General features: G+C 39.3%; 1 protein-coding gene across 2 annotated transcripts in view; it reads right to left on the minus strand.

Moving 5' to 3' along the window:
- The window catches only part of LOC135111515 (uncharacterized), a 716,663-nt gene that overhangs the window by 659,546 nt on the left and 39,829 nt on the right, over positions 1-17,288 (minus strand). For both annotated transcript variants that reach the window (XM_064024883.1, XM_064024882.1), the window contains exons 8-13: positions 16,369-16,521; positions 15,609-15,801; positions 14,700-14,845; positions 14,041-14,159; positions 13,541-13,672; positions 6,398-6,611 (exon numbers count right to left, since the gene is read on the minus strand). In XM_064024883.1, coding sequence (XP_063880953.1) covers positions 6,398-6,611; positions 13,541-13,672; positions 14,041-14,159; positions 14,700-14,845; positions 15,609-15,801; positions 16,369-16,521 — 957 coding nt within the window. The remainder of the gene's footprint in view (positions 1-6,397; positions 6,612-13,540; positions 13,673-14,040; positions 14,160-14,699; positions 14,846-15,608; positions 15,802-16,368; positions 16,522-17,288) is intronic.

A 17,288-nucleotide genomic window follows, 5' to 3' on the forward strand; every position in this document is an offset into this window, starting at 1 on the left:
CTCATTACTAATGTGTGGCTAACACCAATGATTGAATTGTTTGGGCAATCACCAATTGCACAATCATGATTGATAGTGCATGGGGGCCTTAAGAGAGAGAGAGAGAGAGAGAGAGAGTCAGTCTGTGGGAGTCATAAGCAAGGATGAGAGGCTGTCTCTCATCCTTGGTCATGAGCGTATGAGTTGAATAAGGCTTAGTTTTGAGCGAGTGAGAGTAAGGTCTGCGTGAATGAAATGAATGGAAAGTAAGCGTGACTTAAATGAGAGATTAATAGAGGGGGAATGGTTGTGAATAGGAGGGAATAAATGAGAATAAGCAAGAGTGAGGGTAAGCGTGAAGGAGAAAAACGTGAATCAGATTATGATAAGTGAAAGGTAAAGTGTGAGTGTGAGTGAAATTGATGGAATGAGCGCTGATTTGAGTGAGACAGGGTCAGTAAGCTGTGAGTGAGAAAGAGCGCAAAAATGAGTGAATGTGAAAGTTAGCAATAGACTAAGTGTGAGAGTGAGTGAGTAAGAACAATCTTGGTGATTGATGAAACAGGATGAAACTGACTGAGGATGAGAATGGAATTATTCAAGAAAGTGAGAGTGAGGATAGATGGAGAGTAAATGGAATGTGTTAGAGGGAGGGAGTGAGGTATCTCTCCCTTGTCCCTTTATCTTAGACAGATAAGGGGAGGGGAGGTGACAGTGAGGTACTTTCGAGACACGATGACAGGAAAACTGAGAGGAAAGGAACAGGGGAGGAAGGGACATATTGTGAAGTAGAGGGAGGAATGAAGAAGCGAATTCGAAACAAGGAAAGGAGAGTACTTGTGGCAAGGAAGTGGGAAAACGGTGAAAGAGAAGGATGGGAGTAGCGTGAGAAAATAGAGAATAAATACAAGGAGGAAGGGTGAGTGAGAGAAGAAATAGATAAATAATTAGAAAGAGAAAGCAGCGGGGAATAAGTATCCCTTTTCGTGTTCCCTACTCCTTTTTGTCCTTCCCACACTCACCCCCTTCCCACTTAAATTTCTTCCATCCCCTTGCCTCTGTACTCCACTTCCCCAGATACATCTACTTTTACGTTTTTTTTTTTTTTCAGTATATTATACACTATTTATTTTGTTACATCTCTTTTTTTTTTCTTCTTTTTTCCCTCTTCTATCTTCCTTTCCTCCCTGAAACTTTGTTGCATATACGGCACACTTCGTATAACTGTGATGTGTGTATTTTGGTTGCATTTCATTTAGGTTAAATGTACGAGTTGTTACTATGTCACTTGGACGATAGTTCGTTTTATCATTTGGGTGACTAAATTTCAGGAACTCAGGGAAATAGTAATCATCATTTGGGCGAAATACGTTTCGGAATAGTTTTGAATTACGGAGGCTACGTAGGTAGTCGCAGTTATTCGGTTCAAACGGCGCACCATCTCAGAAACCAAAAGAAAAAAAAGGGAACTTTAATATTTAATGGATTCTCGTACTGAGTTGATGTGATATTGAAAAATGGTGATACTGCATGGCAGTGTACGAGTAACAAAACCAAATGTAAAAGCTTGAATTAGGAATGATGATAGTGGAAAACAAGCATTAAAGCTATGACTGAGTATAACCATGCAAGTGACAGTATGAAAATGGAAGCACAGCAGCTGATAGTGCAAGTTAGAAGGTGTGCAGATTCTGACATAAGCGCAAGCCGTTCAAAAGTAACTAGAAAAGAGCTTGTGATTTCTAGCGATACTCAACTTGACCCAAAAGACTACAGAAACGTTTCCCTTGCACTGCACAGAGAGCGAAGGTTCCTGGTCCTATCAAAGAATCGTCATATGTTTATGTATCTTGTAGAAAATTATGTGAAAACAAACAAGAAGGAAAATATTTTACTTGCTCATAAAGGATGAAGAGAAAGGTATGACCATATTTTCCACCTACACAAACCTAGAATATATTTGCATTGAAATACGATATATATATATATATATATATATATATATATATATATATATATATATATATATATATATATATATATATATATATATATATATATATATATATATATATATATTTTTTTTTTTTTTTCTGGAGGGGGGATGGAACTTTTAAATGTTCTCCTGAAGTCTTCTATCAACTTTACACAATTCATGGTTGTAAGAATGATAACTACATACCACTGGTCTACACACTTCTACTCAAAAAAAACAGAGGAATGCTATGGTGACTTCTGGCATATAACTAGAAATTTGCACCGACAGAAACTTGATCTTGAATCTTAGGTCAGTTCATTAGAACTTTAAACAGGCAATGATAAATGTTATCAAAACTGTATTCCCTGGAACAAAAATGCAATGTTGCCAATTTCACCTTGGCCAAGCATGTTGGTGAAATATTCAGAATAATACACACAGCAGAACATGAGAATAAAGGTGGTATTATTAGAAAATGGCTGATTAAATTTTTTGGTCTTCCCTTTTTATTATTATTATTATTATTATTATTATTATTATTATTATTATTATTATTATTATTATTATTATTATTATTATTATTATTGTTATTATTATTATTATTATTATTATTATTATTATTATTATTATTAATTAATTTATTGATTTATTCATTTATTTATTTATCTATCTATTCAACTGCTTTTTTTTTTTTTTTTAGTATATGATGTGTGACGTTACAGACGACAGACGGTGCATCCAATTTGCCGATTACATAGATGATAATTATGTTTCGGATGAGGATAATTTTCCTCCATTGTTGTGGGTTACTACACCATCTCCATCTTTCTCGATGTTATAAAGAAACTACTTATATCAAGATCATAGGATTTAATGCAACACCTATGGGAAGGAAATGTAAAGAAAAGATCATTTTTTTTAATTGAAACGTTCAACTAGTATAAGGCGAAAGAAAATTTTTCGCTTTCAGTTCATTTGCTCAGTTGGCTACAAGTTTTCAACCATATCAAACATGTAAACAGAGTAAGTGCAAGTTAACCCTTACATGACATTTTTTAATGAAAGACAATAATTACGTTAGGTTAGGTAAGATCTTTCATTAAGATGTGTTAAAAATTATAATTTGTAACACATCTTAATGAAAAGACAATAATTTTGTTAAAAAGAGTAGAAACGTATCTTGCATATGAATCACCATCTATGCTATGTTAGCCTTGTAACTCTGCTTCACCTACCCTCTCTCAGGCTATCCCTCTAGCATGTTTGCCTGCCCCCCTACACTTTCTCTTAGTACATCTTCTTTACTACCTTCTTTAGAAACATTATTTAAGAAAAAAAGAAAATGAATGAATAAGAGTATGCTCGTCCTAATGAATCACCATTTATGATGATGTATGTTTTTGTAACAGCTGAACCAGACACACTGAATCGATGGCTCAACTGAGTATTCAGCTGCTGCCTATCAATCCTGAGCATCCAGGGCTCACCGTCATCCCATGCATTGTGGCTACGAGAGCACAACCGCATCGCAAGACAGTGTTTATTTGATTACTTTTTTTTCTAGCGTCTTTTGATAATAATTATATATATATATATATATATATATATATATATATATATATATATATATATATATATATATATATATATATATATATATATATATATATATATATATTAACATTTTTCTGCGCTTAATGCATACTCCTTATTTGTAGCTGATGAAATGTAGCTTGATTTTCGTTAAATGGCTTGTCATGACAAACATGATTACAGGAATTTAAGACAGAGGGTACCGATAAGGTTTTCGCTCGTGAAGTGACGCTTACTTCAAAATGAAACATAATATATCGCCCAAATGAAGAGATAACTGTCGCCCAAGTGATGTGTTATTTTTTTTGCCTAACTGAAGGGTGTATTCTCTCCAATGGAGGCCGACCGATATTTTAACGTCAGCAATTTCATATTTTTATCTGTAAGCACACTTTATAAGAAATGCATACCCAGCTGCGCCTCCACATTCACGGAACTCTAAAACTTAGTATCCGACATGTCACTTATATATATATATATATATATATATATATATATATATATATATATATATATATATATATATATATATATATATATATATATATATATATATATATATATATAAGTGACATGTCGGATACTAAGTTTTAGAGTTCCGTGAATGTGGAGGTGCAGCCGGGCATGCATTTCTTATAAAATGTGATTGCAAACGGTCGGACATCATTTGGGAGAATACGACCTACAGCTGGGCGAAAAAAAAAAAATGATAATAATAATAATTGGTGTTACTTCTTCATTTGGGTAATAAATCATGCTTCATTTTAAAGTAAGCGTCACCTCACTTGGGCGAAAACCTTATCGAAAACCTGTTAGAATATATATATATATATATATATATATATATATATATATATATATATATATATATATATATATATATATATATATATATATATATATATAATCTTAAAATAGCTATTGATATATTTGCTAATGCGGAAGCCATTGTGGTAGGACAATTTTTCCGCCCCTGCATCCATTCTCTGGTCCCCTGGGACCTAATCTTAAACCTCTGGCTTATCACCACGTAGGAATGAGGTCAACCCTCACCCCTTTGTCTCCCCGGCCGTGACCTGAGCTTGCCCAGCAACCACCCCAGCATCAGGAGTCTTTGTCCGCCTTGCCTCGGTGGCGGACATGCGGCTCACTGGAATCTTATCATATTTATCTTTGTACAGTTTTATTTGATTGAATATACAACAGCTGATTTTACAACTGTATTTCTTTGGGTACCACCTCTACACAGTACTAGAAATATACATTATCTAGTACACCATTGTGTGTGTCTTCATTTGTGGTTTTGTAATTTCTGGAGTAATGGAGTTATTTTTGTAATCTAGCTATTATTGCATGTTTAATCACCTATTTTTTTTTTCACTCACAATACAAATTCGTTTTCCATAATGTATAACTTATTTTTTGGTATACACATTTATTATCAAAACTATAATGAAATGCTCTTCTGTAAATTTTTTTCAAGGTCCTGCCAAAGCTATGCCTTACTGGACTTGACTGTCTTGCTGTTTGTTAAATTTATGAATATGGTAAACTACAAAAGTCTAATAAGCATATATCAATAATAATTCCAGTGACATCGTCAGAGAATATCTTTCAGTCTTTCCATGCTTGGTTTCTTTTAATCCCATGCTGCTACTGACAGGATGGGTCAGGTCCTGTCTTTTTCAGTGTTTACTTTAATGTAAAATGTGGTAACGACGAGGTAATGACATATGTCACCTTCTAACCCTTCTACCCAACTAATCCTTAATTAAGTCTCTTCCCACTTGACCTTCCCCACTGTCTTAGTCCATAGATGGTGAGAAATGTACACCTTCATGCCAGTCTCAATCACCTTCATTATGTGCTCAGAACAGATTAGCAGAGTAAAACGTCATTGGCACCTCCGCTTTTGGGGATCCTAAAGAAGGACTGCAGCAATAGGGGAAGATACAGATATGAGGTTGTGATCAGGGAAGCCCAAAAGAGAAGACAGAGTGACAACATAAGTAGAATTAGAAGTTAGGATAAGGTCAAGAATGTTGAGGGAATCTCCAAGACAGTTAGGGATACAGCTAGGGTGCTGCACAAATTGTTCTAGGTTATGAATGATAGCAAAGTTGAAGCCTAATTCACGAGGCTGGTCAGTGAATGGAGAGAAAAGCCAAAACTGTTGGTGAACATTGAAGTCTCGAAGAATGCAGGTCTCCACAAGAAGTAAGAAAGTCACGATGTGCTCCACTTTGGAAGTTATATAGTCGAAGAGAGAATATACCCCAGTTTAAGAATCACTGGTCTAAATCAGTTGTATGATCGTCTCTTAATGCCTCTTCGAGGATTTTCCTGTAATGCATTATATAAGATAATGCTTCAAGTTAGTTTCCCGAATTAGATAAACGTTAAATTCTAAGTTTTGTTTAAAATTTTAAATAAAATTTGTAAATATTAGGCTTGATCAACACTATTAAAGAACCTTCAGGCTGCCACTTATATATATATATATATATATATATATATATATATATATATATATATATATATATATATATATATATATATATATATATATATATATATATATATATATATATATATATATATATATATATATATATATATATATATATATATATATATATATATATATATATATATATATATATATATATATATATATATATATATATATATATATATATATATATATATATATATATATATATATATATATATATATATATATATATATATATATATATATATATATATATATATTCAAAAGAAGTCTTTTCAAGCATCTTTTATATGAGAGATCTCTACTTCTAACAATATGATATTCTTACAGACCTGGATCTTATCTTGTTTAGTTTCCCTGTGACAGGAATTCCTGATGAACTGATGCAATGTGTCCATGATCCTGAGGATGGGCTGTGCCTGGGTGCAGAATGGATGGTCGCGGCAATAGGCTTGCACCAGGGAACCTACCCCGAGGAAGGCGTCAGCGTGCACCCTCTCCATCTCTAGCAGTGGCGCCGCCTCCAAAATAGTGTCCAGATCAGGTCTGCCAGTTTGTGAGAAAAGCATACAACTATTTGCTGCAGTATACTATCAATTTTCATATTATATTGTATTATATCATATGATATATATTATGTTATATTGTGTTATTTTGTAACATATCATATATCATATTATATCAAAATATGCTACATTATAATTGTTTTGTAATTAAAAGATGTGCTTGCATATCTGCTTTGTACTATTGCGAAGGAAAAGATTTAAAAAAAAAGTTAGAGGAGAGGAGGTGGTGAGACGAAATGTTTTAGATTACATTCTGTTTAAGAGAAGTGAGAGGAGGAGGCAGTAGTTTGAGAGGAGGAGGCAGTAGACACCTGCCGAAACGATAATTACTCCCAGTGAGGTCTAAAGCACTGTTCAGGGGGTGCTGTGAACTTATCATTAAACCCAGCTGTGACCTCACTGAACGTTTCCCTTTGTGTCTCACAACACAAGGGGGCAGTCACAGCCTGCCCTCTAAAGACAATTCTCTTCCTCCACACAAAACTACAAGCACCTAATAACACACACACCATTCACTCAAAAATTTCAAAATCATCATGGAGACTCGTACACCAACCTCGAAGTCCCCATCTGGGGAAGGAACCATAAATGTCTCCAGGTCGGACTGCCTTTCTGTCGACGACCCTAAGTGTCTTGACACCCTTTATTCAAAATTATTAAGTGACATGGCAACTCCTACACCAGCCTGGGAATCCCCATCTGGGGAGGGGACCAAAAATGTCCCAAGGTCGGACTGTCTTTCTGTCGACAACCCTAAGTGTCTTGACAGCACCCTCAACTTTTTTTTCATTAACTTCTGCAACATTCGCGGTCTAAGATCTAATTTTCAATCTGTAGAACACCACCTCTCCTTTTCTAAACCTCATCTTCTTTTCCTCCCTGAAACTCAGGTGTCGGAGGCAACTGGGAGTAGCCCCTTTTCTGTTCCCTCCTACTTTCTCTATCCTCATCTTCGATCCAAAGGTGGATGTTACGTTTATGTGCGCATTGACTTAACCTGCTCTCGTGCCCACGCTCTTGAATCTTCCGAGTTTTCCACCATCTGGCTACGACTACAGAGTCACTCTCAAACTAAATTTATCTGTGCTGTATACATTTCACCTAACTCCTCTGACTATAAGAAATTCTTTGACTACTTAACTTCCAAAGTGGAACACATTCTGACCCTCTTCCCTTTTGCAAAGGTCTCCATTCTTGGAGACTTCAATGTTCACCACCAGCTTTGGCTTTCCTCTCCCTTCACTGACCATCCTGGTGAACTAGCCTTCAACTTTGCTATCCTCCACGACCTAGAGCAATTACTGCAACACCCTACTCGTAATCCTGACCGTCTTGGAGATACGTCCAACATTCTTGACCTTTTCCTGACCTCTAATCCTCCTGCTTATGCTGTCACCCTTTCTTCTCCGTTGGGCTCCTCCGATCACAATCTCATATCTGTATCTTGTCCTATCGCTCCAATCCCTCCTCAGGATCCCCCTAAGCGAAGGTGCCTCTGACGTTTTGCCTCTGCTAGTTGGGAGGATCTAAGGAGGTATTTTGCTGATTTTCCTTGGAATGACTACTGCTTCCGTGTCAGAGACCCGTCTTTGTGTGCTGAGCGCATAACAGATGTGATAGTGTCTGGCATGGAGGCGTACATTCCTCACTCTTTTTCTCGACCTAAATCTTCTAAACCTTGGTTTAACACAGCTTGTTCTCGTGCTATACATGATAGAGAGGTGGCCCACAAAAGGTACTTAAGCCTTCCATCACCAGAATCTCATGCACTTTATATTTCTGCCCGGAATCATGCCAAGTCTGTTCTCCAACTAGCCAGAAACTCCTTTATTAATAGAAAGTGTGAAAACCTTTCAAGATCTAACTCCCCTCGTGACTTCTGGTATCTAGCCCAAAATATCTCCAATAACTTTGCTTCTTCTTTCCCTCCTTTATTTCAACCAGATGGCACCACTGCTATCACATTTATTTCTAAAGCTTAACTCTTCGCTCAAACCTTTGCTAAAAACTCTACCTTGGACGATTCTGGGCTTGTTTCTCCCTATTCTCCACCCTCTGACTACTTTATGCTACTTATTAAAATTCTTCGCAATGATGTTTTCCATGCCCTCGCTGGCCTAAACCCTCGGAAGGCTTATGGATCTGATGGGGTCCCTCCTATTGTTCTCCGAAACTGTGCCTCCGTGCTTGCACCTTGCCTAGTCAAACTCCTTCAGCTCTGTCTGTCAACATCTACCTTTCCTTCTTGCTGGAAGTTAGCCTACATTCAGCCTGTTCCTAAAAAGGGTGACCGTTCTAATCCCTCAAACTACCGTCCTATTGCTTTCATTTCCTGCCTATCTAAAGTTTTTGAATCTATCCTCAACAGGAAGATTCTTAAACATCTATCACTTCACAACCTCCTTTCTGATCGCCAGTATGGGTTTCGTCAAGGCCGCTCTACTGGTGATCTGGCTTTCTTACTAAGTCTTGGTCATCCTCTTTTACAGATTTTGGTGAAACTTTTGCTGTTGCTTTAGATATATCAAAAGCTTTTGATAGAGTCTGGCACAAAGCATTGATTTCTAAACTACCCTCCTACGGCTTCTATCCTCTCTGTAACTTCATCTCAAGTTTCCTTTCTGACCGTTCTATTGCTGCTGTGGTAGACGGTCACTGTTCCTCTCCTAAATCTATTAACAGTGGTGTTCCTCAGGGTTCTGTCCTGTCACCCACTCTTTTCTTATTATTCATTAATGATCTTCTAAACCAAACTTCTTGTCCTATCCACTCCTACGCTGATGATACCACCCTGCACTTTTCCACGTCTTTTCATAGACGTCCAACCCTTCAGGAAGTAAACATTTCACGCAGGGAAGCCACAGAACGCTTGACTTCTGATCTTTCTAAAATTTCTGATTGGGGCAGAGCAAACTTGGTATTGTTCAATGCCTCAAAAACTCAATTCCTCCATCTATCAGCTCGACACAACCTTCCAGACAACTATCCCTTCTTCTTCAATGACACTCAACTGTCCCCCTCTTCTACACTGAACATCCTCGGTCTGTCCTTTACTTATAATCTGAACTGGAAACTTCACATCTCATCTCTAGCTAAAACAGCTTCTATGAAGTTAGGTGTTCTGAGACGTCTTCGCCAGTTTTTCTCACCTCCGTAGCTGCTAACTCTGTGCAAGGGCCTTATCCGTCCATTTATGGAGTATGCTTCACATGTCTGGGGGAGGGGTTCCACTCACACTGCTTTCCTAGACAGGGTGAAATCAAAAGCTTTTCGTCTCATCAACTCCACTCCTCTAACTGTCTTCAGCTTCTCTCTCACCGCCGCAATGTTGCATATCTAGCTGTCTTCTACCGCTATTTTCGTGCTAACTGCTCTTCTGATCTTGCTAACTGCATGCCTCCCCTCCTCCCGCGGCCTCGCTGCACAAGACTTTCTTCTTTCTCCCACCCCTATTCTGTCCACCTCTCTAATGCAAGAGTTAACCAGTATTCTCAATCATTCATCCCTTTCTCTGGTAAACTCTGGAACTCAATGCCTGCTTCTGTATTTCCACTTTCCTATGACTTGAATTCCTTCAAGAGGGAGGTTTCAAGACACTTATTCATCAACTTTTGACTACTGCTTTGACCCTTTTATGGGACTGGCATTTCAGTGGACTTTTTTTTTGTTTTGGATTTTTGTTGCCCTTGGCCAGCGTCCTTTCTACACAAAGAAGAAAAAAGGGAGATCTGTGTGATTGGAATTCCCTCTTATAATTATCATGTGAACTTCCTTCGTATATGAGTGGATAGGGTTCCTGTACAGAGTTAGCATCTTCAAGGATCCCTGTGATGAGAAAAATTGGCAGAAGTGGCACAGAATCTTAATCTCATGGAAGCTGTTTTAGCAAAAGAGATGTGAAGTTTCCAGTTTAGATTTTCAGTAAAGGACAGACGGAGGATGTTCAGTGTAGAAGAGGGAGACAATTGAATGGCAGTGGAGAAGAATGATAGCTATCTGGAAGGTTGTGTCAAGTGTACAGATGGAGGAATCGGTTTTTTGAAGCATCCGACAGCATATAGCTTCCTCTGCACCAATGAAAAAAAAAAATAATAATAATAATTATAGAAATCAGAAATAAGGCGTGGCTTCCTTGCGTGAATTGTTCAGATCCCGAAGAATTAAATGTCTAGGAAGAGATGTGGAAAAATCCAGATTGGTATCATTACTGTAAGAGTGGATAGAACAAAGAGCTTGGTTTAGATAATATATGAATAATCAAGAGAGTGAATGATATGACGAAACCCTGAGAAATGCTACTGTAAAAAGAATGAGTAGAAAACAATGACCGTCTACCAACAAAAAAATAGTCAGAAAGGAAACTTTAGATGAAGTCACAGAGAGAGGGATAGAAGCGTAGGAGGGTAGTTTGGAAATCAAAGCATTGTACCAGACTCTATCAAAAGCAACAGCGAAAATTTCACCAAAATTTGTAAAAGAGGATGAAACAGGTTCATTGAGGGATGTCAGATCACTAGTAGAGCGGCCACGACCACGATCAGATATAAGGTTGTGAAGTAAAGGATGTTAAAGAATCTTATGCTAAAGGATTTATTGGAAACTTTAGAAAGACAAGAAGACAGAACAATGGGTTAGTAGTTTCAAGAATTAGGGCAGCCACCCTTTTCAGGCAGGATAAGGCTGAAAATCGGTAGATATACAAAAAGGAGGAACGGTGGATGTTAATAAACAGAGATGGAAGAGTTCGATCAAGCAAGGTGCAAACACGTAAGCTACGAAAAATAACCGGGTGAATTTCATTAGGTCCAGTAGTCTTTTAAGAGTCAAAGCTAGGGATGGCAAAGAAAACATTGTTAGGAAAAATTTTAATAGTAGGCATGGAATAGTGAAAAGATGGAGAAGAGGAATGAACTAGCCTTGAATCATCCAGAGTCAAATTATTAACAAAGTTTTTCGCAGTGATAGATCGAATGGCAGGTCGAAATAGAGGAGAAAAACTTGAAGGAAGGTGGTTCGGGGTATTTATGGCTAGGTGCCATTATTCACGAGGGAAGTTAGATCAGATAAAATTCTGACGTTTTCTTTTGATGAAAGCGCATTTAGCAAGTTAAAGAAACAGTTTTGGCATGATTTCAGGCAAAAAAATTTAAAACGCATGAGATTCAGATGGAAGGCCCGCGTCCTTACTATGTATAGCACAAGGACAAGCTTATTTAGATAAGTTTAAAAGGTTTATAACGAAAGAAAGAATATACAACGTAAACTTCCATGCAAGACATAATCATCTCGATTATGCACTCAGTACTCAGAGATGGGTCCCCAACATGGAGGCAGTAGTCATTCTATGAAAAATCAGAATAATACTTCATCAGGTTTCCTTAATTAGCAGAAACAAAACGTCAGAGGCATCTGTGCTTTGGAGGATACTGAGAAAAATGACAGAATGAGCAAGAATATAATGCTGGACATGTTATCGATTCTGCAGGTGTCTCTTATCTCCTAATAATATACGAGTATACTACGGGTGTGACGCTTCTCACCATGCAATCCTGGAAATTCTTATTTTCCTTCTCCTTACGCGCACACACACACACACTCTCACACACACACACACACACACCAAAATTTGTAACACCGTGGATATCAGACAATTCGGAAATATTAAAGCCACCTCCACCTCACATTACCTGACCAGCTTCCTTGAATTCATCCACAGCCACCTGGACAAGCGAAACACCTCTCTAGCTGTTGCTTTTGTCGACTTCAAAAAAGCCTTTGATCTAGTTGATCACACTGTTGTCATCAGCAAGGCAGTAAGTCTGGGTCTCCCTCCTAATCTGATAGCGTGGCTAGCCGACTTCCTCACAGGGAGACGTCAGGCCGTTCGCTATCAGGGCTCTGTCTCTAATTTCCAACAGCTGACATGTGGAGTCCCCCAGGGGACCAAGATGGGTCCTCTATGCTTCCTCCTCCTCATCAACGACGCCCTCACCGACACCCCCCATCGCTGGAAGTATGTGGACGACTGCACCGTGGGCGTCCCAGTTTCCAACAAGAACCCGGACTACTCGCCACTGCAAGCAATTCTGGAGCGACTGCGGACGTGGACAGAGGAGAGCAGGATGACCATCAACCACAGCAAAACTGTGGTGATGCATTTCTGTACCTCCTCTGTACCAGTGCCCCCTCCCCGGCTCACAGTGGGCCCTCACCCCCTCCAGGTGGTCCAATGTGCCAAGCTTCTCGGAGTCACGGTGGACGACCAGCTGACCTGGAAGCAGCATGTCGCCAGCACCGTGAGATCAGCTACCTACAGGCTGTACATGCTGCGCAGACTCAGGTCGCTGGGGACGCCGACAGATGAGTTAAGGGGGGTGTACCTCACCTTCATCCTCCCCAAACTCATGTACGCCTCCCCAGCGTGGTCCTCCTCCCTCACACACTCAACAGCTACAGCTAGAGAGTGTGCAGAAAAGGGCGTGCAGGGTCATCCTTGGCCCTGCATACACCACCTATGAAGAAGCCCTGACCACCCTGAGTCTGTCCAGAATATCCACCAGGCACCGAGAGGCTCTGGAGAAGTTTGGGAAGGGACTACTGCATCATCCGCGTCTCAGAGACATGCTGCCGCCCGACGCGCCTCGCCCTGTCCGTGCCACCAGACACCACAACAAAATAACGCCCCTGAAGGCGCCGCGCACGGACCGGTACAGACTCAGTGCGATTCCCACCATGGTGCGAGCCATCAATCGATAGTGTTTCCCTCCTAGATTAGTCTTACCGTTAGGATTAATGTTAAGTTTTTCCCCATCCCCTATGTACATTTTCAGTTTGTCAACTGCCTAAATAATAAACCGTTTATTATTATTATTATTATTATTATTATTACAAACACACACACACACAAACCTGGAAATGAAGGAGAGGGAGGTGAGCCATGTGTTAGTGAGAATGTTGTTGTGATCCTGCCCCATGAGATCGCGCATCACTCCCACGCTGCCTCCCGTGCCAAGCATCGGGAGAGCGTCGTCGAACACAATCCTAGGGCGGGAGGAAGAAGAGAAAGTGAAGTGCAGGCACTAAAGAACACACCATCATGCTAAAATTTTTTTTTATCTATTTGTTTCAGAAGAGGTACATACATCGAAAAACACTATTTTCCTTATTATGATCATTCATCTTACAATATGGGAAAAAAGAAAATTAGAAAAGGATACGTTCGCCATTGTATTTCCATATATATTCTATATAGCGATTTACTGGTGCAGTATACATAAAGAAATTTTTCTACAAAATCCTTTGAAGGAAGTCAAAGAAATGTCAGACGTACGTACAGTATACGTCGTAATTTATTTATTATTTATCTCTTTCTGTACGTTGAGAAGTTTAACCAATAAGACATGACTCACCGCTCGGGTCCCCAGTTTCGCTCCTCGTTGATTCCCCACAGCTCTTGGAAACTAAGGTGGCGGAGAGCCTGAACCAACTCCAAGAAAAGTCGCGGGGCATTGGTGCCAACACCCTCATTCTGTAGGTAGGGAGATGTGAGAGTAATTTAAAAGCCTTACGTTGAAACTGAATATTTTAACGTTCACTCGTGTATGTAATAAGTTTGGAATGTTAAAATACATCCGACTCATCCATTATATCCATCCATTAGATTTACGATGTCTATTGTTTTGTGAGGAGTCATGAGCATCCATGAATGAATGGAAAAGAAAGTGACTAAAAAGTGTCTAAAACACACACACATACACATACACACACACACACACACACACACACACACACACACACACACACACACACACACACACACACACACACACACACACACACACACACAAATCTGAAAGGTGAACAAGAAACTGAGAGAGAGGGAAAGAGAGAGAGAGAGAGAGAGAGAGAGAGAGAGAGAGAGAGAGAGAGAGAGAGAGAGAGAGAGAGAGAGAGAGAGAGAGAGAGAGAGAGAGAGAGAGAGAGAGAGAGAGAGAGAGAGAGAGAGAGAATATACAGGACATTTCTGTGTCCAGATAAATTTTAGGTGTGAGAAATAGTAAATTTTCACCTCCATGTTTTCAGCAATCTTGTCGAGGATTTGGTTTGAGAGGGATCCCCAGAAGTGCGCATCGTCCACTCCGTCAGTAGGGTTTCCTTCGGCATGAACATGGTTGTGGTAATCGTACAACAAGTTGGTCCGGCCATGAACGCTGCCTGCATAGCAAAGTACAAAATTAGTTTTGTCTTTTCATTCATAATCACTAGGGCCTTATAGTCAAATTAGCACCTTACAGTCATGTCAGCTGTCAGTCTTCTTCAAAGACAATGTTTCCCTATCAGGAGGCTGTTGTGGCTCAAGCAAAACTGAAATTTTTGTGTTAGACTAATAAAAGAAAAAAGCATGATTCATTATATACTAGTTACTCGAAGTACCAAAGATATTCAAAGCGTACTAGCGTAAAATAGGAGACTCCACTACTTACCCTAAATTTATCACTTTCGAACTATACACAATTAGAAAACTTTATCAGCACGCCAGTCACAAAATATCCCTTGAAATGTTTTTTTTTTTTCTGTAAACTTTTAAGTTATCTATTCATTGATCTATTTTTCGTTAATATTCATGCAGATTACCGATAATTCTGCGTTGAATGATGACTTATCACAGCATCAGTCTCATTGCTATGAAAACATAACGCAGACAGTCAAACAGATTAAATGAAACAGCTGCTGGTAACTCAGGTGACGCTGGTTTTGAGACAACTGCATTATATATTTTAATATTGTCTCTACATCACCTCGTAGCTATATTTTATGCCACTGAAGGAAACCTAGGAAGATGATTAAAGACAAAAACATTTTTTTTTCCGATTAAAAAAACTGAACTGAAACTAACCAGTGGACATAAAATCTCCCACAGTAAGGTTCAACATCTAATTTGTTTTATCGATGTATTGTTATCTGAATTGCTACATACCCATCGTGGAGGAAGAGTAGGACTTGTGGGTGAAGTTGAGTGTCTGAGTGATCGTGGTGAAGATCCCGCCTCTCTCCGAACTGAATGGCGTCAAGCGGTGGAGCTCCTGGCACCGCGCACTCTCTATTCGCCCTTCAGCGACCACCTGCACGCACTCGCTAGTCGTGTCCAGCAGCGGCGGAGTGTGGATGCCCTGCAAGGTCGAAAGCGGAACATTTAAATGCAGCGGATGAACAGGGCATCTCTCTCTCTCTCTCTCTCTCTCTCTCTCTCTCTCTCTCTCTCTCTCTCTCTCTCTCTCTCTCTCTCTCTCGTAGAGATCACCATTCCTCCTTAAACATAGTCATCCTGCTCCAATCACTGCCATAGTTCCTCAATGTCATCCTTCCACAGTCGCTGTCCATTTACTGTCACCACTTCTCGGTCATCGTCATCCTTCTCAAGCTATTGATCTCTAGTGACTGCTGTCTTTACCAAATTATTGTTATCGTTTTCCAGTCTTTGTTGTCGTTCCCAGTCAATGTTACCCTTCCCCAGTCATTGTCACCCTTTCAGATTTATTGTCATTCTTCCCTAATTATTGTCATAATCCTCTTGCGTGTCGTCATTTTCAGGGCAGTCTTTTTTTTTTCCCCAAGGTCAATGTAATTTTTCCAGAGTCAAAGTCATCCATATATGCGTCTTCCTGTGATCAGGATCTTGTCTAGCAACAGTCAAGACCACCATTTCTGGCCAGTAAATCCAGTATGGTTGAACTCACCCCGACAAAATCATACTCAACACCCTTGATGAAGGAGGTGGTGGAGGATCGGGTGGTGCAGGAGGGAATGTCGCGGGTCTTCTTCAGGACCAGGCCTTTACCGGCCACTCCCGCCACCTGGTAGTCCACCTTGCAGTGACCCACCACGTCAGTCTGAAGCACAAACAGAAAGTCACACATTTTTTCTCCGCTTGATCGATCTCCCTCTCACACACACACACACACACACACACACACACACACACACACACACACACACACACACAAACACACACACACAAACACACACACACACACACACACACACACACACACACACACATATATATATATATATATATATATATATATATATATATATATATATACTCACCATCATCATCATCATCATCATCATCACCATCATTTTCATTATCAATCTCTATACGCCATATAACCGCGATGTTTAGGAGCCTTCTTTTTTTTTTTTTTCTTCTTCTTCTTATTCTTCTTCTTTAATCAATCAGTCAATCCACTGCAGGGGAAAACCAACCACAACTTTCTCCACTCATCTCTATCGACCATCTAGTGCAAACCATCCCAGAAAAAGAAAAAAAAAGACTTAATATCAGGCCTTCCTCGCCCCCTTTTTACCATTCCGAAGTTGTCGTTGTTATTCGAACTATCCATCTCTTATCAATTCAGCTCATGACCTGCCCTGCCCCATGCCAATATTTATTTATATTGCATCCAAGGCTGAGAGTTTAATTAATTCCCGAATGAAATGTCCCAGTTTATTAATTCCCAAGGTATTCATTGCTGGAGTATTCACCCATCAGAGGGGTTCTTTGGGAATTGTTTTGATCATGTTAGATTTTTTTCTCATATAAGTACTAATTTTATTTCATAACGTAATGAAAATTTTGATGTTCATGTTCATA

Source organism: Scylla paramamosain, chromosome 22, assembly GCF_035594125.1.
Source record: "Scylla paramamosain isolate STU-SP2022 chromosome 22, ASM3559412v1, whole genome shotgun sequence".
Lineage (NCBI taxonomy): Eukaryota > Metazoa > Arthropoda > Malacostraca > Decapoda > Portunidae > Scylla > Scylla paramamosain.